The sequence below is a fragment of the Staurois parvus genome, unplaced genomic scaffold, assembly GCF_062004578.1.
Source record: "Staurois parvus isolate SC_StPar_1 unplaced genomic scaffold, SC_StPar_1.0 ptg000636l, whole genome shotgun sequence".
NCBI classification, from domain to species: Eukaryota; Metazoa; Chordata; class Amphibia; order Anura; family Ranidae; genus Staurois; species Staurois parvus.
The window spans coordinates 7,855,858-7,883,674 of record NW_028318432.1 but is presented as its reverse complement, the minus strand read 5'-3'; the positions used below and the strand labels follow the sequence as shown (position 1 = coordinate 7,883,674).

General features: G+C 42.5%; 1 protein-coding gene across 4 annotated transcripts in view; it reads left to right on the top strand.

Moving 5' to 3' along the window:
• Positions 1 to 27,817, top strand: part of ARHGAP21 (Rho GTPase activating protein 21) — a 275,502-nt gene that overhangs the window by 194,159 nt on the left and 53,526 nt on the right. For 2 of the 4 annotated variants that reach the window (XM_089693776.1, XM_089693775.1), the window contains exons 7-8: positions 12,202 to 12,231; positions 13,664 to 15,710. In XM_089693776.1, coding sequence (XP_089549902.1) covers positions 12,202 to 12,231; positions 13,664 to 15,710 — 2,077 coding nt within the window. Of the gene's footprint in view, positions 1 to 12,201; positions 12,232 to 12,799; positions 12,944 to 13,663; positions 15,711 to 27,817 lie in introns of those variants that run through there. The other 2 variants (XM_089693778.1, XM_089693777.1) reach the window with 2 other exon arrangements.

Sequence of the window (27,817 nt, the reverse complement as noted above, 5' to 3'; positions counted from 1 at the left end):
TAGGGGGCGGGGGTGTGTACTGGACCGGGGGAGGGAGGGGGGAGCTGATCGAGGGAGAGAAACTCTGCAGCTTCTCACAAGCTGTCAGAGAACTGACACAGAACGGGGCTGTGTGTAAACAATGCAGCCCTGCTCTGTGTCAGCGATCACCGTCAATCGCAGGAAAACGGCCGGTAAAAACCGGCCGTGACCCAGTGGCTGACACCCGGGGGACAGGTAGGGCGGGCGCGCGCCTCGCGCGCGCCCCCTACCTTTTTTGAAGGCAGCTGTTTTGAAACGTGCTTTTGCCTACGAGTGCCACCCTGCCGCCGTTTATATGCGGTGGCTGGGCGGCAAGTGGTTAAAGAAGGTGCAGCACTTTGTGCTACATACTCTATATTGCCAAAAGCATTGGAATACTTGCCTTTACACGCACATGAACTTTAACGGAATCTCAGTCTTAGTCCGCAGCTCTCAATATTGAGTTGGCCCATCCTTTGCAGCTATAACAGCTTCTACTATTCTGGGAAGGCTGTCCACAAGGTTTAGGAGTTTGTCTATGGGAATCTTTGACCATTCTTCCAGAAGCACATTTGTGAGGTCAGGTACTGATGTCAGATGAGAAGGCCTGGCTCACAGTCTCTGCTCTAATTCATCCCAAAGGTGTTCTATCAGGTTGAAGTCAGGACTCTGTGCAGGTCAGTCAAGTTCCTCCACCCCAACGTCTTTATGGACCTTGCTTTACTTTGTCATATTGGAACAGGAAGGGGCCATCCTCAAACTGTTCCCACAAAGTTGAGAGCATGAAATTGTCCAAAATGTCTTGGTATGCTGAAACCTTAAGAGTTCCCTTCAATTGAACTAACGGGCCAAGCCCAACCCCTGAAAAATAACCCCACACCATAAACCCCCCCCTCACCACCAAACTTTACACTTGGCACAGTGCAGTAAGGCAAGTACCATTCTCCTAGCAATCACCAAACCCTGACACGTCCATTGGATTGCCAGCGTAATTCATCACTCCAGAGAACATGTATCCACTGCTCTAGAGTCCAGTACACCACTGCATCTGCTTTACACCACTGCATCCAGCGCTTTCCATTGCACTTGGTGATACAAGGCTTGGATGCAGCTGCTCGGATATGGAAACACATTCCATGAAGCTCTCTACACACTGTTGTGCTAATCTGAAGGCCACACAAAGTTTGCTGAGGTGGTTACAGAAGACCAGAATGTTTGCAAGTGATATGGACACAATAGATGGACATTTTATTGGGAGCACTTTATTAAATTGAATATTGCACAGTAGTAAATGTGAATGTGTGAGATTGTAACATGTTAATAAGCATGTTTTTGACATATTATTTGTTTTACACACAAACGTGTGTGTGTATATACATATATATATATCTATCAAAATTATTGTGGTATATTTTAGGGTGAAATGGAGTATGCATTAAGGTGAAAAACCTTAAGGCTTTTCAGCCACTTTAAATTTTTAATGCATTCATGCTAAACTACCTGTGCTGCAGAATCCTGTTCACCCCCCAGCCCCCCATTAGTCTTACCTAAGCCTGATCCGATCTAATCCAGCGATGTGTATGAGAGCAGCAGCTTTCACCTCTGTCTCTCTCCTCACTGGGTAGATTGATAGCCATTGGCTCCTGCTGCTATCAATCAAATGCTGTGATGAGCAGGGGGTGGGGCGACTTGTCAGTGAGCCTGCAGGGTTGCCCCCATTAAAAACACCAGAAAACTGGACTGTTGAAAGACTGTAAAAGCTGTGGCTGTAGCTCTTGTGTACCCTGCTGTACAGCTAGCCTGTATGTAAGACAACTGAGCCTGCAGTAGTACTGTATTTTCAGTCACCTGTAACATGGTAGCAGAACAAGTGCCAATAAACAGTTTTGGGGATTATTCAGTTACTGACGTCCATGCAAAAATGATTTTCTCTTCTTTTTTTTTTTTTTTTAATAAACAGAATTCCAGGGATATAAAATACACCATCTGCATAGATTAACACAAGCTCAGCGCTAGGACATCTAGGAAACGGTGGTGTTCTTGTACCCTGTACATATCAAATTGGTGCAGTGTGCTGCATAAAAATGTAGACATACTAGGGTTGGTTTACTAAAACTGGAGAGGGATAAATCTGGTGCAGCTGTGCATGGTAGCCAATTGGCTTCTGACTTCAGCTTGTTCAATTGGGCTTTGAGAATAAAACCTGGAAGCTGATTGGCTACCATGCACAGCTGTACCAGACTTTGCCCTCGACAGTTTTAGTAAACCAACTTCAGTGTGTTTTTACGCTGTGCAACTCGACTCACCAAACAGTTGCAAGTCATTGTGGGGAGTAGACGTGATTAAAGTGTTATTTTGTGATACTTTTAATAAAGTTGAAAGAAAAAAGTAAACCATAACAGCGTAGTTGGTTGTTCACACTGTGATGTGATTTAGTAATTTATTTTCAAATAAAGCTAGTCTAAGTCCTTTCTTTAGTCACATCATCTATAGGGGATGGTATATATGGAAGTGGTTTTTTGTCTTAGTGTACGTGCAGCAATCTCTGGATTTACGTATTGCGTTGTCATCTATTTGTATATTGCTATAACAATGGAGTAGCCAAGAGTGTAGCTGCTTTCCATATACATTTTTTGTCTTCTTCCTCCTGTCACATATCTGTGTAACTGGTTCTACAAGGTTCCCATGGGTGACTAATCTGTTTGATTTTCCTTAGTAGTTTAAGTATGCTGGATTTTGTCAGTGATGCGCAACAGTTGGCTTTTTTTTTTTTTTTTTAGCTAGACTCATGGAAATATCAAGTTATCTTCAGCAGAGCAATGTGCAAAACACAGTTTAAAAAAACAATTCAAGTTAAATGTTATTGCATTCACTACAGTAAAGGTTGACCGCTCATGTCTGTAACAGATTTCTGGATACACACAAACAAGTTAGACAGTTCCAAGGATACCCACGGCACTCTGAGGTAAATGCCCAGGCGCTCACATACAAAGAAATCCAAATAAATCCAAACCTGTTTTGGAGGCTCTCACAGGGCTTACAGAGGAGGAAGATCAAAAATGGCAGCGTTTTTATGGTCAACGTTTCAATGAAGCTCAGTCTATCTTTCTCACAAGCAGAGGAATCCAAAAGACAAAAAAGAAAACTAATGCAGCCATTACATCTAAAGATCGGTAAGCTGAGATATAGTAAATGTTTGCTTTTAGGTTTAATACTAATTTCAGGGATGTTCAATTTGCATCGCCCAACGCCTGGGACTTGTAGTTCTGGGCGCTGGGCAGGTAGTTTTTTCTAAACCTTTCAACCCTGCTGTGGGCAAGTAGCAGGGCTCACCTGTCAAATGGAAGCATTCGGGCAGCAGCGCTGCTGTCGATTGCTTCCACAGACTCCTACGCCACCCTGCGTACCTCCGTCTTGCCTGCTATGTCTCCCGGGCTCCGCTTGCCCATCTGTGGGTCCGGGACCGGTTCAGCAAGTGCCAGCATGTAGAGGGGATGGAGGAGAGCAGACACTTGTGCTCCTCTCCTTTGCTTGTCCTGACCGGGAAGTGACGTTATGGCGTCACTTCCGGGTTCCCGATGACAGATTTCCCAGCCATCGAGGCTGGGAAAGATTGTAATGCAGTGCGATGTGCACTGTATTACATCCAGTGGAGTACAGGGGTGAAATGCAGAATCTTTTAGACCCTGGATGCCTCAATATAGAGAACCTGTCACCAAAAATTATCACATAGGGGACTTTTTTGTCCCTTATGTGATGAAGAAAAAAAATTTAAGTAAAAAATAAAAAAATGTTTAATTGTAAGAAATATAAAGTTATACCCAAGTACATCCCCCCACATATACACACGTACAAACATAAAAGCACACGCCGGGGCACCTACACATGAAAATGTCGATTTGCAAAACACGTTACATATCCCCTCGCACGCAAGTGAGAGCAACAATTCTAGCACCAGACCCCCTCTGTAACACTAAACTTATGACTTATAAGGGGCTTTAAAAGCATCACCTATAGAAAATATAGGGTACTAAAGTTTGTCACCATTTCACGAGCGCACACAAATTTAAGGTTTGACATGTTGGATATCTGTTTACTCGGTGCAACCTCATCTTCTATTTTTTTTTTAAAGGATAATTTATTGCTATTTTGTGCCCTGAAATTAAGTGTATTTTTTACTGAAATTTTGCGTTTCCTAGACCTTTGTGGTAATATCGTGTAACAAATTGGAACTACCACTATTTTATTTTCTAGGATCTCTGCTTTCAGAAAATATTCAATGTTTTTGGGGTTTTATGTAATCTTCAGGCCTAAAATTATTTTTTAAACGTGTACACAAAACCGCAAAAAACGGCTCTGACAGCAAAAGGAAAAAAAGATAAGCCTGACACTCCTCTTTACTGAAAAGCACCCAATAAGTGCCCATTACACTGCAAGTTGTCACCCCTCTCTGCTAGTCTCTGGGTGCGGTGCTGGAGATGGGCAGGGAGGTGAGGTGGAGAAAAACACTGTTAAAAATATTAAACGTTTAAGTCGCCATAAAGCCCCTTTTTGTTATTAAAAGCACCTCAGATTTTAATACAGTTTTGGTTAAAAAAAAATTTTTATCTGGACAAGTAGATTGTCGTGAGGGACAAGTAGATTTGGACCCTAATTTAGTCCCTGGACAAGTAGTTTTTTCAAAAATTTCCACACCCCTGTAACCTAATTGTCACATTCGCAGTGGCTGAGCTGTGCTGAATCTAAAGCTGGTCATGGATGGATCGAAATGTGCCGAGTGCAGCAGGGTCTGACCGAATTTCAATCTATGTTCACTTCTGTTTGAGAAGGGTTGACTTAGTGATCGACTCCTGTCAAACAGAACTGTTTGAAAATGTATGTTTGGTCAGTGCCTGCAGCCAATTGGTTATTGCAGGATGTCAATCAGAAGTAGCAACTTGGCCAGCACTTTTCAGCTCCCGTCTAAGGATTTACCAGAGCACCTCTTGTTGAGTTCAGGATTAGCAGCATGTTAGGCACCCGCTAGATCAGCAGCTCATACAAAGACATCAGTGATGGATTTCCAGAAAGAGGATCCTGGAAGCCATGGGGAATGTAAGGACAAGAGAGACTTGGGTGATTGGACATTTGGGTCTTGTCTGTAACCTGAAACCTGTCCTATAAAGGCTTCATTTTTCCCCCCCTAGATCTGTGTTAGTAAAGGATTCATTGAGGAACATCTGGAGATCCATCAGTTGTCTCCTTGCAGTGCACTGGTCTCTTAGTAGAGGCTGTCCATTAAAGCATGGCAGTAATTAGATTTGTCTGATAATCGTATCCTGTCAGCATGGAATTCTGTCCGGCATTAGCATGACCTGTACATTATGCAAGTGGTCTGCAGATTGCTACACACATTCACGTTCTACTTCTATGTCAGCATGTCAGTCTCAGGGTTTTCTGGCAGAAGACTTGCTACATCATGTTAGAGCAGAACTTTTAGCCTTGGAAAGATGAGAAATACATTTTTTTGCAATATTCACCTTTAGTCCAGAGCTGTCCACACACTACTTTTATTTCTGCTAAAAGATGTCCTAAGTCTGATGTCCACATGCTTCATCCTACTTCCTTTGAGCCCATATTGTCATGGACAAACCACAGCCTGCTACTTGATAGTGAAGGGAGAACCAGCATAGTGATAAGCTTATCTGTCACTTTGCTTTCTCCTCCTATCAGCATGCTCTTTGTCAGCATATAAACAAATTTGGTTCTTGTGCTGCTGCTTCATTTCACATTCCAGGGACTGTGCAAGGTCATATCCCGGTACCTACATGGCTTGCATATAAAAATATATCTAAAAATGTCTAAATGTTTAAAGAGCTGCATTACTTTGAGTCTTTTATGTCAGACTAGAGATTAGCTTTAAGCTTATTTAATGATAAAATCTTCACCCCCCCCCCCCCCCCTCCTGAATTCATCCATTCCAGGCTGGTGAATACCTTAATAGCTATTGGCATTCTTTGACCTCGTATCCTGCTTGGTATCGACAAGAACTGAAGACTCATTTTTAAGGTGTTGGGATTTGTTTAATGGAGTCAGACGCTAGGGGGAGGCTTAAAAGGTATTTATTTTTGTATTTTCTGTGCCAAAAGCGTCACAATGAATAGGAATCTGCCATCATCCCAATGCTTCTAGCATCCAAAGACAGATTATAAGCATTTTTGGATGATCGAATGATGCGATTGGGCATTGTGCTCTGTTCTGCAGAACTGGTTGGTGATGTATCTGTAAATATACATTTTTGGGGTGGGCTGAAAAGTTACTGGAGATAAAATGCACAGAATATCAATCTGCTGACACAGTTGTGCTACTCGTATGAATTTATTTAAGAAATGGCTGTTTAAACATTTTATTTAAATAGCCTGAGGGGTGAACCTAGAAAAAATAGCTGAAATGTTCATAATTGGTGGAAATGGTTTCTTTGCAGTGCTGTCAAGGGGAAGTGTTAACAGAGGTAGCCATTATAAGACCATGTGCATTGTCAACCATATGTGGTGAATTGAAGAAAGGGACAATCTAACAATCACAAGGGAGCCCCGTGGATAAGGGCTTCTAGGCGTTTTATAAGTCCTAGTGGTGGAAGCTTTTATGATTGCGCCACTTAAAACCAAAATAGTTGGTTAAAGGCACATGAGCAAATCATCCATTAACACTTAATAAAAACTATAATCTAGGAGGCAACAATATGCAAAAGGGGGGCACAAACCGTGTGCATGAAAACGAAAGGCTTTAATGTCTAAAAGAAGGTGGCACACTCTCTGGCTTTTTATGGAATTGGCTCTTGGAACTGGTCCTGTATGGTGTCAAGTACATCCACTCATGGCCAGAAGGGAAGTAGCCAGAAGAAGCTGGCGGTGGCACAGTAAGTAGAGGTATTCACTAAAGATCCCACTCCAAGGTAGATGGCAGCAATCTCTGAGCTGACTAGTGACCACTGCAGGAGAAAGTAGCGATGACTACTTAGTTGCTTGTTGCCAGTCAATGTATTTCAGGGATATATTCTGCTTTGTCAAGCCCCTTGTCTACCACTAGGACCTATAATGTGCTTAGAACCGCTTTTCAACTGGCTCCCTTGGGAATGTTAGATTGTGTTTACAGCCAAAATGATTGTCTTCATTTTGGATAGAGTGGGGACGGGTTAGAATGGCTGCCAGGTTTTATTTCTACTCAGGGCTCCATTAGAGAGTTCATTCCTCACTTCCTGTCTTTGGGACAATATTTTTACAGGAAGTAAGGGAAAATCTGAAACATGAAAATGGACATCAATGACATGCTGGCAGTGGTTCTAGTCTTTCCCTTCCCTGCGAGCCGCATTTGCGTGGGCACAGCGGCCCATTCATGTGAATAGACTACTGTTCCTCCAGAAAATGCAGGGAAAAGGTCCCTGCTACGTTTTCGAAAACACTGCCTGCACGAAAAAACGCAAGTGTTGGGCAGTTTCCCATGCGGGAAGCCACTCTGCAATTTCTGAGTTGCAGCGCATTTTTCTGTGCGGGTAGTTGCAGCTGTGGGAATAAGTTTGGTTCTGCGGTGGCAATCACCCGCACAGGTGTGAACCTAGCCTAAAATTAAAAAAAATATATATTTCTAGGTTGCTGTTGAAGAGTTTCATTCACTTCCTATCTTGATGAAAACGTTGTCTGTAGGACAGGAAATGAGTGGAAATCTCTTGTGACTTAGCCCCAGACAGTAATGAAACCCTGACAGGAGTTCTTCTCTTCCCATTACTATCCAAAACTATATAGGCTGGAGCCACTCCTCAGAGTTGCCCAGTCAGCAAAGAAGAGCTTTTCTGGCACCAGTCAATTGCTTACACCTTAGAAGGGTCTTTCTCTACTCTGAGTTAGTAAGTAGTAGTGCATGGTGCTGAGGTCTTGCAGGTCTGTTTCGGCTACTCCCTTCCCTAGATAAATTCTGTTTTTAAAGTGAACTTTTAATTTTAAATTTTTTTTTTCAGTACAGCCTCTGGGGCGTTTATCCTGGTTCTGACTTCACTACCTAGTGCGCAGCCAACATGGAGCAAGCATGCAGCAAAGTTTTAGGATTTTTAACTTCTGACCTGCAACCTTGTTTGATGTTGGTGAATTATTAGGTAGTGAAGCCAGTATTAGCTTGTCACTTTTTGAGCCACCAGCTTCAAAACCAATTTGGCAATGACAACTCCCATGTTTTTAACCTCTCAGGTTTCCCTTGAAGGCCCTAGGTTCTAAACATCTTCCAGAATATAGAATTTGAATAAGTAATCCTCATGTGATAGAGCAAGCAGCTTCATAGACAATATTCTCATTATGATCCTACAACTGCCATGCTTGTTGTTTGTGTGAGTATGCATTAAGCTGAAATAACTGATTCTTCACAGTTACTGTAACCCTGCAATGTGCAGTCATTCACACAGCGTATAAGGCGGCACAGAGATAAACACTGTTAAAGAACCGATGTCTGGGTCTTCCCACTTCCATCTGCTTCTCCTGTACTTAATTAACCTCATTTTACTGGGCAAAGTGGCAAAGTAACAAAGGAAACCTGTCATCAGAAAAGCATGAACGTGACAATTGCTCTCCTTTCCTCTTAAATTTACCAGTTGCCTGGCTGTCATGCTGATCCTATAAATTCATTACTTTGAGCCACTGATCTTGAAATACATTGGAGCTAAGGACGTCTGACTGTACCAATCTATGTACTTGTTCCATGTCAATGATTCAGAAGCTATTGCATTTGGTGGATGGAAATGACTCAAAAGTAAACTAGCATTTTCAAAAGGTGGTCAGCACTGGCAGCCCATAAATTTTTTTTTTTTACCAGTAGGTTTACTCTAAAGCCCTCTGCAAAAGAGACTATAAATACCCAACTCTTACATTGCCCATACCTCCCAACACTGCTGTAATGTAGAAAAATAACCACCTGAAGAATCTTCCAGCACAACTGGAAGTATCCGATTCCTAGCAGACTCCCAATCCTATACTGCCCGTGCTTGGTGGGTCCTTCCACTGGCTCTATGTCACACCTGTATGTTGTTGGCAATTATAGTGCCATTATATCGCGATTTTGGAGTCATTTTAAAGGATGCCTGAAAGAGATATTTAGGTGCCAGTTGCTGACCTCCTCCATAAATTGCTGGTTTCTTGGCTTTCACCAAGGCCTTGTTTAAACTAGTGTTGCCTGCTGAAAAGCAATTTGCTGTAGTTTGCGTATCAGAGGGAAATTTGACATCCATGAGGAGGCGTTATTCTGTCTCCTCACTACCTGTTTAGACCCCTAAAGGCCCACCACCTATTCACTTGAAAAAGTTGCATTCTGCATTGTTCACTTTTACCATGCACTGTAACAATGTAACTATAGGCAAGTTTTGGCTATGGTTAACACTATACAGGTATGAATAATAGATTACAGGAGACAAAATACGATTCCTCCTGCGCTCCAGGACCCAGGCCGGTGGCGAGTAGGTGAAATCAATCCCAAATGAAACGACCACCAGAGCATGAAAGGTCGTGCAGCTCCAAAACAAGGCTGGGGAAGCCCGAACAATTTTTTCACTTTGCAGTAATAGATTACAGGGCCATTAAGTAGTGGATGTGTATGGATTTTTTTTTTTTGGGAAGGATGAGAATATTGTTTAGTGTCACAATAATTTGTTTTTAGATCTGCCTAGAAACTCTTAACACATAAAGCAAGCATGCAGAGAAATGGACTTGCTTTGACTTCTGCACATCTTCGGTAGTAAAAGTGAAGAGTTTCCTGATACATAAATGGCTGTGAGATTACAGGCCATTCAGTCCTACTACTTTGTGATTACATGGCCTCTGTGGGTGTGATGTGACGATAGACTCTGAATCAGAGGTATAAATTATTTTGCCTTCTATCCACAAATTATCCAAAAATAGGGGGACAGATTGTTCCTAAATTCAGGAGGCAGCAGATAATAGTGGGTAGCCAATGGAAATATACACCTGCCAACAATTATATGAACCATTGAAAGAATTAGGCTGGGGCTATCATTATTTTAGGCACCTTGGCTTTTTGGATTGGCAGCAGGCCTGAAAAAGGCCCTCATGAAAACTAGGAGTCCACTCCAAGGGGCCTTTCAGATCTGTACTGAAAAGCCCAACTCTGGACTTATATTCACTCTTTCCCCATTGGTGCACCCCCACCATCAACCTGGAAGACAGAGGACATCTTGTGAGAGAAGAGGCATTGTGGGGGACAGCTCTTGATTAAAGGTGAATATTTCAGCCAGGGGATAAAAGAAAGCCCGGAGTTGGGCTTTAGCTGCTAGCACTTTGCGGTAAAACTTGAAGCATTGGTGTATGCCCTCAGTATGTAACAGCTAAGGCTCCAAGTAGGAAGAAAGCTTTGCCCTGAATGAAAATCCTAATGAAGCAGCTTGTGTTATGGAGGTGCAGATATATTATTTTTGACCATGTCCAGCATTAACTTTGTCTACCAGCTGTTCTGCAAATTCAAAGAAAAGGGTATTGTTAATTATATTTTGTGATTCCAAATATTTCTCCATCTATAACTTTATCCATATTTGATTAGATTTGAGAGGTTATAAAATTTGGTTTGACAAAGACTGATAATGGCCATACATGTGACGTTTTGTCATCAGTTTGTCTGAGCGATCACAAACAAGGGATTCGTCATTGATTTAAATATCAAGCAGTGCTACAGATATGGACGGTGCTGTTCCTCATTTAATAATGAACTGAAAATATTTTTTGTATGGTATGCATCTCTGATACAAACTAAGATAATAGATTTTTATCTTTTAAAGACTGACAAAGTTCTACCACGGCCAATCTACTTTTCAAAGTCAAAATTTCTCTCACAATGTTCATAGAAATCACCATTTCCTTCCACAGCCTTCATGGCAATTGCCAATTCCTTCCGCAGTCTTCGCGGCATACGCCAATTCCTTCCGCAGTCTTCGCGGCATACGCCAATTCCTTCCGCAGTGTTTACGGCATACGCCAATTCCTTCCGCAGTCTTCGCGGCATACGCCAATTCCTTCCGCAGTCTTCACGGCATACGCCAATTCCTTCCGCAGTCTTCACGGCATACGCCAATTCCTTCCGCAGTCTTCACGGCATACGCCAATTCCTTCCGCAGTCTTCACGGCATACGCCAATTCCTTCCGCAGTCTTCACGGCATACGCCAATTCCTTCCGCAGTCTTCATTAGAGTGAGTGACTATTCATGTTTGCCACTCACTCACTGAGAGACTCCTACCATTTTCCTGAGTTAAAGGAAGCAAACAAAGATTGGTTTAGATATATCTGCCATCTTGCTGGTGGATCTTTTAGGCATCCTTCCAAATCTTTAGGACCCTTCTTATTTAGCATTCTCATTCCAAATACATTTCACAAAAAATGTTTTTTGACCCCACCCCTCACATACATAGTGCAGCTGCCCCAAGCTTGAAACAGCCAATTTGCAAACATTGAATGGTAAATGGCCAGCCAAAATTGCCTAAAACTTTTTTTTTTCATTTGTGACATGCTGGGATGTGTAGTCCTTTTGCAGCTCCCTCAGGTTCCCAGCTGCCGCATTCACAGATTGGATTAATAACGTCTGGGACAGGCATTTTTCCGGGATCTGGGTATAGGGAAGCAATTTCCTCCACAGCATCTTTCTAATTTTAGCTGGAATGTGGAAAAGGAGCAGCTTGCAGTCAGCTGAGAGCTGAGCCTATAGCCACGTCTGTATGAGAAGCCTCACTATTCGGGATGCATAATAGAGCATCACTGTCGTCATCCACAAGCTGCATGCTGCTGAAAGCTCCTGGGAGCGAGGGCTTTAATTGCTGTAGTGGAAGGAAGGATCTGTAAAAAGCGGTGGGGCTACCTACATGTTGCAGGAGGGATGCACATCAGCACTGCCAGAGAGGTGTTTTTTCTTTTTTTCTTCGTCCTCTAGCAGCAGAGAGCAATCCTCGCATTGAGCATATGTGTGCGAGACGAAGCAGCCATAGGAGGATATAGCAATGCATAATCTGCTCCACCGCCCTTGTGCTTCTTTTGGTACCTTCCACAGAAATCAGTGTACATGTATTTTTAGCTCTCTGTAGCCGGCATCAATATGACAACATAATTCAGTCTTTACATCAATAAGCCGCTTTTCATTTTTTTTTTTTTTTCCTTTCTTACTATGCTTTATTTCCTGCCCAGCTGCAGTTTCCAAAGGATGTCACAGCTCTGGTAAGACACACACACGAGCCTTGTCTCTCTATGGAATGTTTTCATTTTGATGTAATATGTCTGACACCCTAGCTCGTTAACACCGGAACCTGTTTTTAGTTACGCCTGTCTCTTGAATCCATGTCTTGTTTAAGTCTAGATGTGCATGCAGTACCTCGTACAGATTCATTTTTTTTATTTTTATTTTTTTTTAATGTAAAATTGTGCTTGGTAACCCTGTGTTGTTTGTGTATGTTGCAGGAGGCTCAAAACCTCGCCCCTGCCTTTAGTAGTATCTGCTGTGTTTATGACTGCAATCATTGAGCTTTATAACCTTCTGAATGCAAATGGGAGAAAAAAAAAAGGCAGGCTGGTGGCTCCTTGCAGTATGCGTGTCACAGGCAGAGCAGGAACTGCTGTAACATGATACCACACCTGTACTGTATAAAAACCTCAGGCAAGCCAATAGATTGCTCTTTACTGCATTGACGGCCACTGCAGTCAGTCCTTGCTTAATTGCTACCTACTGGAGCCTTTAAACCTGTCTTACTATGCTTCTGTGAGCCGGGCTTGCATTCCAGCAACTGCGATTTCCCGTTCCTGTAATCCCTACCTATGCTGCACTTATTTTGACATGATTGCTGAAATGCATTACAATGCTAAAGGGAAATGGGCAAAGCGCAGAGAATTTAGTTTAACTCTTTTTCAGCATAGTCGGTCTCTGAGGCTCAAGGTAAGCTTGGGCTTAGCCCAAAGAAGATGATTTATATCTGTTTGGATCCCATTAACGATAATTTCTTAACTGCTGTTATTGGCTCTTGTTTAATGCTGTTTAACTGATCCGTCACTACATCCTGCTCCTTTGGCTGGTTTGTTTTAACTTGTGTTTACGTTGTTACATGGTGACACCAGCACTTTGCATGTAGTTAAAACCTTAATCATTTTAAAACTGCACGTTCATGGTATTATGTTATGTGTAGACCTTCTGGTTTATTTGTGTTTTCTAGTACAATGTTAGAGAACAGTGGGGGAGCAGACCTTTAAATGCCAAGTTCATAGACAAATTTATATTTTATTTTTTGGTGGTTGCTGACAGGTTCAGTAACCCAACTACCTCAATAATAACCCATCTTTGGTAGTAAGATCTCACCACTATAATATCAAGCACCGTTTACCTGCCGTGGTCTTTTCAAGGGGCTTCTGCCCACGCTGTTGGACTTTCCATGTTACAGCTTCTGAAATGCAGCAGGAGATGTGAGACCTCTTGCTTGGCTTTGTAATGGCTGTGGTAGAGCTACGTTATCTAGGGTGAGATCTTTCCACTGGTGGCACGAAGAGGCCAATAAGTGATTCCAACCTGTAGCTTTCACCAAAAACTGTAGACCTTTCAGTTCTTGTTATGCTTGTGTTACTTGTTATCCAAAGATCTTAACTTTGTTCTCTGCCTTTCTAGGCGTATTCCCAGGATGCTTACCGACGAGGAAATGAAGCTTTTAGTGGTAAAGCAGATAATATCCCAGAACCCCCACCTATATGCTACCCCCGAAGAAAATCTCTATCTTCAGTGATGGCACAACCGGCTGAGATTCCACCTCCAGGCACATCACTGTCTAAGCAACAACCCGTGCAGCCGGACAAAAACCACCATGTAGAAATCCAAGTGCCTCCATCACCATCGGACATTGTTAAGTCCAATACTGCTGTATGTGTCATCAATGAATCTGTGAGAACAGTTATTGTGCCTTCTGGGAAAGTTGTAGATCTGTCATCAGCTACAACGAATTGTACTGGTCCTTTACATAGGACTGAGCCATGCACGAGGACTGCAACACCGCCTTCTGCTGGACTTCCATCAATGCCAGTGGAAGTCAGGCAAATGGATAATGCTGGATTAATTGGCAAACCTCTAAGCTATGGTGGACAAACTGCTGCCATGGATAGTCCTAGGGGAAGTGTGCATGAAGAAGATTTTCTGGCTTCAAACCTCTCGTCTAATGGTTCTGTGCCTTTGCACAGAAACGAGAAATGCACATTTATAACAACGCCAAGAACCACAGCACCACCATCTGCTGCTCCTTCCTCAATGCCTATCGACTCCAGACAAATGGATAATTCTGGTGTAATTGGGAAACCTCCAATGTATGGAGGGCAATCTGACAATATGGATAGTCAAAGGGCCCTTGGTCACGGGGAATCACCATCTCCTACTAATCACTATGCTTCTCACCAGCACATAGACTGGAGGAATTACAAAACATATAAAGAATACATTGACAATAGACGTATGCATATGTATGGCTGTCGAACAATACAGGAGAGGTTGGACAGCCTTCGAGCAGCCTCTCAAAACCAAACGGACTATAATCAAGTTTTGCCAAACCGCTCTTCTGTTCAGATTCGACGTCGAAGTACTTCTCATGACAGGGTTCCACACCCTGCGCAGATGAGGCAGCGAAGTATTTCCCAGGAACGGCTAGAGGATCCATCACTGGTGAAAGATTGGCCTCGCAGTGCTTCCCAAGATGCAATACCATTACCAGCCATGCTTCCCCGAAGTCCTAAATCTAAGTCATGGGATTTTATATCCAGGAAAGGGGGCAGATTAGACCTCTATAATGCTGATATTCCTGAGTATAATGGTGAAAGAAAGCACAATTATAAATGGACTGCATTTACTGAACAAGATGACAGAAGGGGCATTTATGAACGATCTAGGCAACATTCCTTTCACATGTCTCTCCGTTCTCCAAACTTCCAGATGGGACCTGTTGCCTATAGTCCAGATGCTAGACGAGTGAGTGGCCGTGTTTTACCTTCAGCACATCCCTTGCAAAAAGCTCCCACTGACCTGAAAAGCACCCCCGTTTCAAGGGACTTTCACAGTTCTTCTTTTCGATCACCCCATTCTCGACCCACCCAGTCAGAACGATTTCCAATTCATAAAGCTAATTCTGTGAGAAGCTCCTCTAATTATGGACCTAAACCTTATACTAGTAAAAAGGTAGATGATGGAATTGTCAAAGACCAAAAAGTGGTAAACCACATTAATAAAGGTGGTGTATTAAACCTGCAAACCGCGTCCCCAGAAGACAGCTCTACTAGTTCCCATCTTGATTCCATCATCCGATCCCCAATTACCTCCTCTACTCCAATTCCCACAAAGCCTGTGAAACAGGTGACTGCTGGCTCAGCTACCTCTGATAAAGTGGATGTTCAAAATGGACAAAGCTCCAAAGCTGAAGACCACGATTTGAGCATGGAATTTAATTCCGTGGATCCAGTGGTTTTAAGGGACAAATCTCCAAGTTGCCATCAGACCCCACAGCCTATAAGACAACAGTCTTACATCTTTGCTGTGAATGACCAGGAATCTGCAACTGACACTACCTGCTGGTTACCCAATGATGCCAGACGAGAAGTTCACATCAAAAGAATAGAACAGAAGAAAGCTTCTAGTTCCAGTTCACCTGGGGATTCATTAGCCTCCATCCCCTTTATAGGTAAGCCAAACATTTGTGTGTGTATATATGTGTGTGTGTGTGTGTGTGTGTGTATGTATATATATATATATATATATATATATATATATATATATATATATATATATATATATATGACACACACACACACAGTATGTTTATTTTTTAATTTATGTTGCACTTCTGCTCTTTTCCCTTTGATATCCTGTCTCAAGCCCTTTTTGTACCCTTGCTTTGATTTCTTTTTAGTCCCACACTTTACATCAATTTTTCATAGTATTGATAAATCAAGAACCTGGTAATAGCTAAAAGACCGGTGCCCTGCAGTTGCAGTTGGAAGGGGGTTTACATTATTTACACTTGTGTCTTCCTTATAATGAAGCTGGGATGACTGAATTATGTTAGCAGTGTTCAAAATATGGACTTATGTTTTAAAAAGTCCCTCTATTCATAGCTAATATTTTTTTATTTTGATAGACCTTGGCAAGTTTCACTGTAACCCAATTCAACATCCCCATGAACAAACACAAGTGTAAAAAATAAAAATGTAAAAAGCAACAAGCAAAACACAGAATAAATACAATTCCACCCCCCTCCCCAGATCCCAGTGAACACATTTTGATGTTCTGGATGGCTTTTTTTTTAACCGCACAGAGTCCAATATTTAAGTAGGTCAGCGCAGGACCATTAACCACCTAACCATGTAATTTACAAAGTGGACCTCCTCACACAACTATATTGAGGGGAGTCGAACAAGATGACGTGGGTACTGCCAGATGTGGGCTGTAACATTTGTTTGTGGAATGGTACAGGGTCAATAGCTATCGAAAGGGAAATACTAGCTTGGGAATCCCTTAGAAATACAAAAAGGCAGGGGATAACATTCTTTACCTGAAGTACACCTGTTCCCCATGCATAATTAAAACCACCATTTTGGGGCTTAGCCTAAATTTCAGAGATTGTAACTGATACGTTTATTAGAAAACTGGTTACATTTTTGTGGCTTGAAGGTTCGTGCTGCGATAATAGGTTAAACCAATGAAGAAACTGCCTCATTTTTGTTTGGTTGACATTAGATGTGAAGGAAAATGTAGGTTTTCGAGTTGGCCATACCAATTAGTTGATGATCCTTGGGTTGGACAAAAGATGATTTCATGGGTCTTTGTGTGCATATATACATAGAGTTCAGTATACAGCATACATATGGGCTCCTGGTTGCTAGTTCAGTGCAAGGTTTGTTTTTTGGATCACAGTGGGAAATGTGTAAAGTAAGTTCTTTCATATACGTCATCTAATATCTGTGGCTTCCTTTAAAATTCTTCAAAGTTAACGTATTCGCTTCAGATCATCTGCTCCCCACCATCCTGTTCACCTGCTGGAGAAAAAAACTGGTAGTTTCTGCTATGGTTTTACATGTGACTCTCTCCCCTATCTCCAAAAAAGCCACACCTCGTGCCTGAAGAGCCTATTGCCAGGTCTGAGTTCTGTCACATGGGGAAGGGTCTTTAGCCCAGTGTAAACCCTGACAACAGGGTGCTTGATTGGAACATACACAACAAGATGCTTAAATGGGTGGAGGGGACAGTGGGGAAAACATTTGGAAGGTGCTTCTAAACCTCCCTGCCTTTTAATTTGCCCTAAATAGATAAAGTACAGTTTTACTGTAAAGTGTGCCATTAGTACATCTTTGCACAGACAAATGGGGTCTTAAAGTGGAACACTGGAATAACTACTCCTAAAACTGCCCCTTCCCCTGCCTAACACATATGCTTACTATGCTATGTAAGAAAAATGTATGTACTACTTTTCAGGTCGCTCCAGTCCGGTCATGTGATCCCACTCCCCTGTGTCAGCCAGTGTCACTGCAGGGGAGAAGAGGGAGTGATGACAACGGGTGGGCTCATTGAAACCTATGGATGACATTACATCTGCAGGCTTTACTAGCCATTGTTGAAGCGCTCTCTCCCCTGCAGCTGTTGATGTCTGACATGATAGAGATCACATGACCAGAGCGGACTGAAAATATGTACACATATACATATTTTTTACACAGGTTAATAAGCATAGATGTTAGGATGGGGGAGGGGGTCAAATTTAAGCGCCATCAATTTATGCATCACTTAAAGCAGAGTAAGGGCTCCTTCACACTAGGCTGTTTTGCCAACGCTTGCCAAACGCCCCTATAGCGTTTGGCAAGCGTTGGTCCGGTGTTTGCGGAGCGCTTTTAACGCTCGGCAAACGCTCCACAAACGCCGCATGCGCGGTTTAGCGGAGGTTGCTAGGCGTTTGCCGAGCGTTAATAACGCCCCACAAACGCCTATAATGCATTTGAGTGGTGTTACCGTTCCGCAAACGCCCCGCAACCGCGTCGCAACCGCACCGCAAACGCCGGCCGGGCGTTTGCGGAGCGGCACCATAGACTAGAATAGGAGGCTTCAAAGCCTCCTGACTCGACCAGAGGCGTCCGTTTTGCCGCGACGCGACGCAAACGCTCCTGTTAGAACAGCACCATGTGCTGTAATGTGCAGAATTGGCAGAGGCGTTTGGGAAGCGGTAAAAACGCTTCCCAAACGCCTCTCTGCCTCCTGCACACAAGGCTAGTGTGAACGTAGCCTTACACCCAAAAGGGGAAGTTCCGCTTTAAAGATTGGTCTTCCGCTTCCCATTAAGGAATGCGAAGGAAAAACAAAAAGAGGGCGCACCAGCCTAGTGCATTATCGTAAAAAATATTTACTGAAAGAATAAAAAGTAGGTATCATACTCAAAATAGACATATAAAACACAGGCACATCACAATGAACAGCGGTGTTCAATCCATATAGTATCTGAGTCCACAACAATGGAACCCTGGATGACCAACTGGTTAACGCGTTTCGAGGACTCAGCCTCTTCCTCAGAGCCACACCCCATTAAGGATTGGCACCTTGGGAGAGCGGGTACCCGAAACTGACAGGTACCCGCTCCCACTTCCGCTGTGATCACCTAGGCGATCGGAAGCGGACGTTTTCCTCCTACCCTCCTTTCCCATAGTCTTGTGGGACACGTGACAGGTCCCAGAAGATGACGGTGCCATTCAGGAAGCGCAGTGCTTCTCACGCATGCGCAGTGGGCACTTAGCTGTGAAGCCGCAAGCTGTCACAACCGGGTGCCCACACTGAAGATGCCGGCATCTGAAATATAGGACGGCTGGTAAAACGGGCTGCGGTGGGGGCACCATGGGATCGTGGGATGGGTGAGCGACTTTTTTTTTTAAAACTCAGCAGCTACAGTTTTTGTAGCTGCTGACTTTTATTTTATTACAGTGTGAATGGAACTCCTCTTTAATATATACTGTATATATATTAGCATTCATATCAGTTTCTGCCTTTAAGGAACTTAAAATGTAAGGTCCCCAACTCACCTTCATACATACACATAGTAGGGCAAATTTAAACAGGAGCTAATTATATTATCAGCATGTCTTTGGAGAGTGGGAGGAAACCAGAGTACTCAGAGGATACCCACACAGGCACAGGGAGAACATGCAAATTCCTGGGAGAATTTGAAGGCTGGCTATTCCTTTCTAAAATGCGAATTGCTTGGCTGTAATGCTAATGCTCGGGCTTCAATGCTTCCTGAGTCCGTGACCTGGAAAAAGTAGAGAGATAAGGAATTTCAATACTTTTCTGGCCTGCATTTACAACATATATGTTCCAAGTCTGTGACCCAAAAACATATTATATTAAGCATTTTAGAATAGCAATAGGCGACAAGCATTTTTGAATGATGCTATCATTATAAGCCGTGTATGGCAGTGTCACTTAACCTCAGCAGGTCATTGGTTATGCAGTTCTTGATTCTGCTGCACAATTTAAGGACAATTGAACTTCTTATTGGTAGGGCAATGAGTTGTGGGGTGCCTGGATCTATGAGATTATAAGCCCAATCATAGATGTGTGCACTTGCAGTGTACTCTCAGTGCTGCTATTAACTGCCATTTTGCAGTGAATGGTGCAAGCATGTTGATTCTTAGCCAATGTTCTATCAGGGTTGCCTATATATGTGAGAATCCGTGCTGATCAAGATGTAATGTTAGGAGTTGGGGAACTCAAGTCCTGGCCTTCTAAACTTGATCTGAAGATACAGCAATGTGATGTATTCAGCCTTGTGCTTTTCAGTTGCTCGTGTCCCTTTAAAATAATCCAGCTTGTGGCAGTGGCGTGCTGCAGTGCAGCTTCTCCTGGAATTCAGCCCACACTGTGCATCACTGATAACATGTGTTTTACAGGTCGTGCACAACATTATTCTATGACGAGCATTGATGAAACAGCCTTGCTTCATCAGCTCCTGCCCGCTATTACTCAACTTATTAAATCTTTATGTAGTAACATCCCTCAACTCAAGGAGAATTCCATGGTGTTTTCGACCATTTTTATTAGCTGTTGCATTCATAAGATAAGAAAAACTGTTTATTAAAGCTTAATTTGCTGCAGGTCCACTTCATAAAATTGTGACACATCTAGTCTTGTCCTCTGTGACACACAATGAGCCATTGAACTATTATTGTCCTGCTTTCTTGCTGCATTGGGGGCGCACTGAGCAGCCTTCAACTAAACAACATAGTGTGCCAATGTGCTCTAAAATCTGTAAAATGTTGAAATTTCTGCATCTGTGCCATAATGTGTGCTGACCAGGCGGAGATGTGCCCATCAGGCTGGCTCCCTCTCATAAGGAACTTTACAGAAACTTACCAGTTGAGCAGGTTTTCTGAGTGTCTGGACTGGTGCTGACCACAGAGGGGGCAGGCATTGGGCAGCTCTGTACTGCTCAAGAGCTTGCATTTCTCTCTTCCACCAGCAATCACTTCCTGTAATGCTCCCTGTACAGTGATCCTGTACAGCGGTCCCTGTGTTTCATAGGACAGCCATACATTCATCTTTTTTCTTTCGTTCAACCAGCTGGTTGAACGAAGAAAAAAAAGAATAAGATTCTTCCAACCACACATTCAAGGTGGATGGGGGATTTCCTGCCACTGTGCTATTGTATTCAGCTAATGGGGAGACTTCCCATTCATCAGAATACAATGATCTGTACTGCTGGCTATAGCTGGCAGCACAGATCATTCAGGGAAAAAACAGACAGGTGGTTGTACACAAAGACCATCAATAGTTCAACTTGTGTACAACCAGCCTGCCCATACATGGATCAATGTTTAGTTGGTCCCTTTTGAGCTGGCCGAATTTCGATCCATTTATGGCCACCCTTGGTTGCACACAAGGGGGGTTATTTACTAAAACCGCAGAGTGCAAAATTTAGTGCAACTCTTCCTAGAAACCAACTTCCAGGTTTTATTGTCGGAACTTAATTGAACAAGCTGAAGTTAGGAACTGATTGGCCACCATGCACAGCTGCACCAGATTCTGAGTGCACTAGTTTTACCCCAGGTTCACACCTAAGCTTTTCTGCAGTGTTTTGCAGAAACGCAGTACAATCCATTTAACATGATTTCCTATGGGACATGTTCACATCTGCGCATTTTCACCCGGTGCGTTTTTTCGAAAGGGTCAGGGACTTTTTGCATTTTGTGGTTTTATAGACTTCAATGGAAATGCTGCAGAAAAGCATGTAGTGCCCTTTTAATGCGTTTTTGCCACATTTTTGATGTGTTTTGCATTTTAAATCTGCCTAGCAACAAGAAAAATAAAAATGGAAAAATAAAGAAAAACAAAACGCGCTGCGGCGAAATGCAATGTTAAACGCAACCTTCATAGGTGTGAACCTAGCCTTAGTAAAGCTACCCCAGTGTATTAGAAGGTCCTCACAACCCCGTGTGCCTGTGACATGCCATATTTGAAGATCTTCAAAACATCATGGTGATATTTTGGTAACAAATCCAGTATTAGAAGGTTATTGCAACAATATGGTTTATTGGTGAAGCATACGTTATTAAAATGTCCTTCTAACACCATGAATAGGTGGCATATGCGTTTAGTAGAAGGTCCTTAGACCAGCATGGACAACTTCTCTATGAAATAACTAGGAAAGATAAAATGGAACCACTGTATGACGTAGGATCATCTTTTATCTCATTGAGTATACCATGAACACTGTTACATACAGTTGTGTCCAAAATTATTCAACCCCCACTGAAATTGAGTGTTTTGGCCAGTTTGACATTGCTTTTGATCATTCAGTCATCTTGCTTACATTTACATTAAAGAGGCACTTGTAGGTCAGACAAATATAACATAACAGTTATAATGAAATAACCACAAATGTCTTTTCTGTGCTCACAGCATTATCAGTTTTATTCAACCCCCAAGTGACATTCAATCTTAGTACTTAGTACAGCATCCTTTTACAGTTATAACAGCTTTTAAACGTGAAGCATAGCTTGACACAAGTGTCTTGCAGCGATCTACGGGTATCTTCGCCCATTCTTCATGGGCAAAGGCCTCCAGTTCAGTCACATTCTTAGGCTTGCGCACTGCAACTGCTTTCTTTAAGTCCCACCAGAGGTTCTCAATCGGATTTAAGTCTGGTGACTGCGATGGCCACTCCAAAATGTTCCAGCCTTTCCTCTGCAACCATGCTCTAGTGGACTTGGAGGTATGCTTGGGATCATTGTCCTGTTGAAAGGTCCAACGTCTCCCAAGCCTCAGGTGTGTGACGGACTGCATCACGTTTCCATCCAATATCTCCTGGTACTGAAGAGAATTCATGGTACCTTGCACACGCTGAAGCTTCCCTGTACCTGCAGAAGCAAAACAGCCCCAAAGCATGATTGACCCTCCACCATGCTTCACAGTAGGCAAGGTGTTCTTTTCATCATAGGCCTTGTTCTTCCTCCTCCAAACATAGCGTTGATCCATGGGCCCAAACAGTTCTAATTTTGTTTCATCAGTCCACAGAACACTATCCCACAACTTTTGTGGTTTGTCCACATGGCTTTTGGCATACTGCAGTCGACTCTTCTTATTCTTTGGAGACAGCAAGGGGGTACGCCTGGGAGTTCTGGCACGGAGGCCTTCATTACGCAGTGTGCGTCTTATTGTCTGGGCTGAAACTTCTGTACCCACATCTGACAAATCTTTTCTCAGTTCCTCAGCAGTCACACGGGGACTTCTCTCCACTCTACGCTTCAGGTAGCGCACAGCAGTCGAAGTCAGCATCTTCTTTCTGCCACGACCAGGTAGCGTTTCAACAGTGCCCTTTGCCTTGAATTTGCGAATGATGCTTCCTAAGGTGTCTCTTGGTATGTTTAACATCTTTGCAATCTTCTTATAGCCATTGCCCTTCCTGTGAAGAGAAATCACCTCTTCTCTTGTCTTCCTGGACCATTCTCTTGCCTTCACCATGTTTGTAACCACACCAGTAAATGTCTAGAAGGAGCTGAGTATCACAGTCATTTTAAAGCTGCCTAATTGGTGCTTATTATGCTTGATTGCTGCTCGGTGACATCCACAGGTGTTTTCAATACCTGATGGAAAGCACCTGTATGAACCTCTGTTCTTCAGAGTGGTAGTCTTTAAGGGGTTGAATAATTGTGGCAATGAAGAAACCACATAAGAACCATTTACTACTGTATTACATAAACAATTGATGTCATTTTAGTTGCATTTGGGTAGTTACAACGTCCTTGTAGGATTTGATTCTGAATACAATTCCAAATGTACACTATAGTCCCTAAACCCCTTTACAGCATTGGGGGTTGAATAATTTTGGACACAACTGTAGTTAATAAGAATACCAGCTTGTCGGTTGGAGGACCCGGGTCCAATTTAAGTTTCATTTTTTTTTTTACAAACCACAAAATAAAAATGCTCATTTCCTTGTATTTCCCCATAACTTCCTGTAGTCTTTAGGCTCATTGTCTACATAAAATATGTAGTTGTATAGAGAGAGATTTCTTCTGATGAAAAGCTCAGATCTCTACATTGCACCACCTGACATGCTACAACAAGCTCTTGTAAGCTTCACAAAGGTAAAAGATTGCGTAATAAGGGGCTGGGCTCTATTTATACAGAAATATTTCATAGCCCCTGACAAGCATGGCAGTGGGCCAGGTTCACTAAAGGAAAGCGTTCCTGCTCCTGTGTCCTGGCACCCAGCCACGCCAGATAAAGGTGACTCCACTCCTATCACCGGGCTGTTCCTTACTAGTTCAGATTGCAAAGTACATTGGGAGTTGCTTTAACACAGTCTGTGGATCTGTCGCTGGGGATATTCATGACTTATATGGTGGAAGTGGTTCAATGCTATAATATGTTTTGTTCATTTTGCGTCAATATTTTACAATGACTCCACTAAATACCACTAGTATTTAAAAATAGACCTAGTCCAGTCCATTAAAAAATAAATAAAAAGAGTATTTGGTGTGGTTTTATATACGTCTAAAATTTTAGCACATATGAGTGTAAAAAAACAAAATAAAAAGCTATGTGTGGTCAATGTTCATCATGTAACATTTGGGCAGATCTGAAGGAATCTGGGCTCTGCTCCCATGATGCTATGCCAGCATCCCTCATTCTCAGTGTAGTCAGTGTTGTCTGTACTGAGAAGGTTATTTACTAAAACTGGATGGTGCAAAATTTGGTGCAGCTCTTCAAAGAAACCAATCCATTTCCAGGTTTTATTCTCAAAGCTGAAGGCTTGGTTCACACCAATGCAGTTTGCCTTTGATCCGATTTAGCAATGCTTTTTGCATTTCGCTTTACATTTTTACACACACAGTTTGGCGCATTTTTACCAAATTTTGCTGGGGGGGAGTTCCAGCCTTTGTTAAAGGGGAAATGTTTTTGTTACTGGGCAGAATATAAACACGAAATGCAGCAACAAATTACACTACATGGGTTTCAGCAGCATCTCCATTGAAGTCTATTGTAGGAAAATGCTGCTTTCTGCATTTAAAAAAGTCCCCGAACCTTTCCCAAAACGCAGTTGCTCAAAAAAAAAGCATAGAAGTGAACGTGCCCCATAAGAAAGCCCGTGTCTCACAGATGTGAACGTGTCCCATAGAAGCTGATTGCCTACAATGCACAGCTGCACCAGATTCTCAGAGCACCCGTTTTAGTAGCTCTACCCCATGTTGTAGAATGGGGTTTTCAGGGTTTGGTTTTGTATAAGTGTTACTGGGTCACATTTTGCGGTTTCAAGATTATTATGATGAGAGCAACCTGTGAGGACAGAAATATGGGTGCTGCAATTACAACTTATTTTTAGAGGTGAATGCGGTCTCCTTGATTCTTGCCTCACTACCTTCATTATAGGAGGTATAGACCTTTCAGATATCACTGGCTGCATACTTGTTCCAGATCAGTACCTTCAGAGGTATAGAAGCCAGGGTAAAGAGAGCTGTGGAAACGGTACCATTAAAAACCTACAGCTCTTACATTTCTATCTGCACAGGTTACATACTTAGTCTGGCTGAAAAAAGACAAAAGCTCAACCATAACAGAAAAAAAAAAGTTATAATCCTATACCCACAGTTGATCCAGAGGAAGGCAAAAAACTCAGCAAAGCATGATCCAATTTACTCCTGCAGGGAAAAAATTCCTTCCTGATCCCCCGAGAGGCAATCGGATATTCCTTGGATCAACTTTACCTATAAATTTTATATCCAGTTATATTCTGTGTAAGAAAGAATCCAGGACTTTTTTTTAAAAGCAATCCACTGAGCTGGCCAGAACCAACTCTTGAGGGAGTTCATTCCACATTTTCACAGCTCTCACTGTAAAGAAACCTTTCCATATTTGGAGATTCAATTTATTTTCCTCCAGACATAGAGTGCCCCCTTGTCCACTGTGATGACCTCAGGGTGAATAACTCTACACCGAGTTCACTATATGTACCACTGATGTATTTATACATGTTGATCATATCCCCCCTTAATCTCCTCTTTTTAAGATGGAATAAATTCAGTTCCTCTAATCTTTCCTCATAGCTGATCTCCTCCATGCTTCTAATCAGTTTGGTTGCCCTTCTCTGTACTTTCTCCAGTTCCCCAATGCTCTTTTTGTGAATTGGTGCCCAAAACTGAACTGCATATTCCAGATGAGGTCTTACTAATGATTTGTACTGGGGTAATATGATATCTCTCTCTGAAGTCTATATCTCTTTTAATACAAGAGAGGATTTTGCTCGCTTTAGAAGCTGCAGCTTGGAATTACATGCCATTATTAAGCTTGTGATCTACCAGAACCCCCAGATCCTTCTCCACCATTGATTCCCCCAGTTGTACCCCCCCAGTATGTATGATACATGCATATTCTTAGCCCCCAAGTGCATCACCTTACATTTATCAACATTAAACCTCATTTGCCACATAGTTGCCTAATTACACAGAGCATTGAGGTCAGCTTGTAAGTTGGAGACATCCTGCAAAGACTGAAATGGGAACTTTAATCCCAGACCCTATATTGTTTATAAATATATTAAAAAGTAAGGGTCCCAACACTGAACCCTGTGGTACACCACTGACAACCCTTTAATTCAATTTAAATTGATATTATGCATTTTAACTAGATTGTTTTTTTTTTACTTTAAATTGTGCACACAGTTCTTGGATAGGCAAATATTGGTCTTGACAAATATGTAATAGTAATAAGAGCTTCTGATTGCTGAAAATGAGAAGGATTGTATACAGAGATCGTTAGGAACACAACATCAAGCTTTTAAAGGAGGGGGGTCAGCGGTGGCAGCTTTTTCATGACAGGTTCTCTTTAAAATACGATTGGCGTGCAGGCCAGGAGCCCCTGAAGCCTGGGCAGGATTTAGAAACCATTGTACAAATGACGCCGTTATCCATGCCAACGGGAGTGATATCACCACTATCCTTGGGCTACAGATGCATGTTTTGGGTGGTTTGCAATGCTTGTCTTGAGCTTTTCTGAGATCATCGTCACATGGCAAATATCTTTCTAATTAGAAGAGAATAGTTAGCTGCACTTCAAGGCAAATATTGAGTTTTCAAATGTAGACAAGTCAGTGTGTGGCTTGCAGCTTTCCCTAGGCTGTCCAAGTTGCTTACAGAACCTCGTGGATTTGGAAATAATACGCTCGACCCCCAGCACTACGCAGGAACCTCTCAGCTTGTTGAGGCCTATCTTTGCATTTTGGGTAACATGGAGGCTGTTTCTAAATAATATCTTTTCCAAAATGTAGTATTTGTATCATGCAGACATTTGGCATTGAGGGAATCCCAGAGTGGCCAGCGGCAGCTTATTTTTTTGCTTTTATGGTACATATGGCACTAGGTGCCGCCAGGGCAGCTTTCTTATAGTGTATGGAAACCCATAATGTATTTTTAGTATGCGATGTGTCATGCCTCACGGAATACAGCTTAAGTATTTTTATTGGTGAATCTGTGGCAAAGTTGCATACAAATCATCAGCCAGTAACCGCTCTTACTGTTGCAGGAGGACAGTGCTACCTCGCCATTAGTAGCAGGAGCATTGCTAGTTTTGTGTGCTGAAGACCCCCTTCACAGTGATGCGGTGCGGTTCTTCCACACCACTTGTGCAGATGGGGGTTTGGAGTGGGTTAGCTGAGCTTTCCCTTAGAGTTCTATTATGTCCCACGGTTTTGATGCACTTTCAGAATGCTCACCAAAGGTCTTGCATGTAGTACACCGCATCAGTATGAAAGGGGCCCAAAAGAGAAATATGGCCAAAGCTTTTTTTTTGGCCATACTTTTCTTGTAGATCACAAGAGTGCCCTTAATTTTGCACTTTTGTGACCCAGAATCATCTGAGTGTTGGCTGGCAGCACAGAGCCACTCCAGGCTCTGGAAGGGTTTTGACCATTTTGTTGGGGTCCACACAACTGCGCCCATCCCCTCTTCAGGTCCTCTTCAGGGCAGAGTGGAGAGCACTGACTAATAGTAACTGCTCTCCGCACCAAGAACGGTGCAATTAGCAGTCATGCCAACAGTCCAAGAGCTGGCAGGGGAAACTTGCAGCATTGAGGTCCATGTGTGTGATATTTTCTTTCTTTTTTTCTTTTTTTTTTTTTTTTGCAACCCCAAACATCTCCTTGGTTTACAAATTTGCATTTTCGTCTTCATGCACGTTTTAATTTTTTTTACAATGTACGTTTGCACACACGAAGACATTTTTTTTAATATGTATTCATGTATAATACATTTTTCA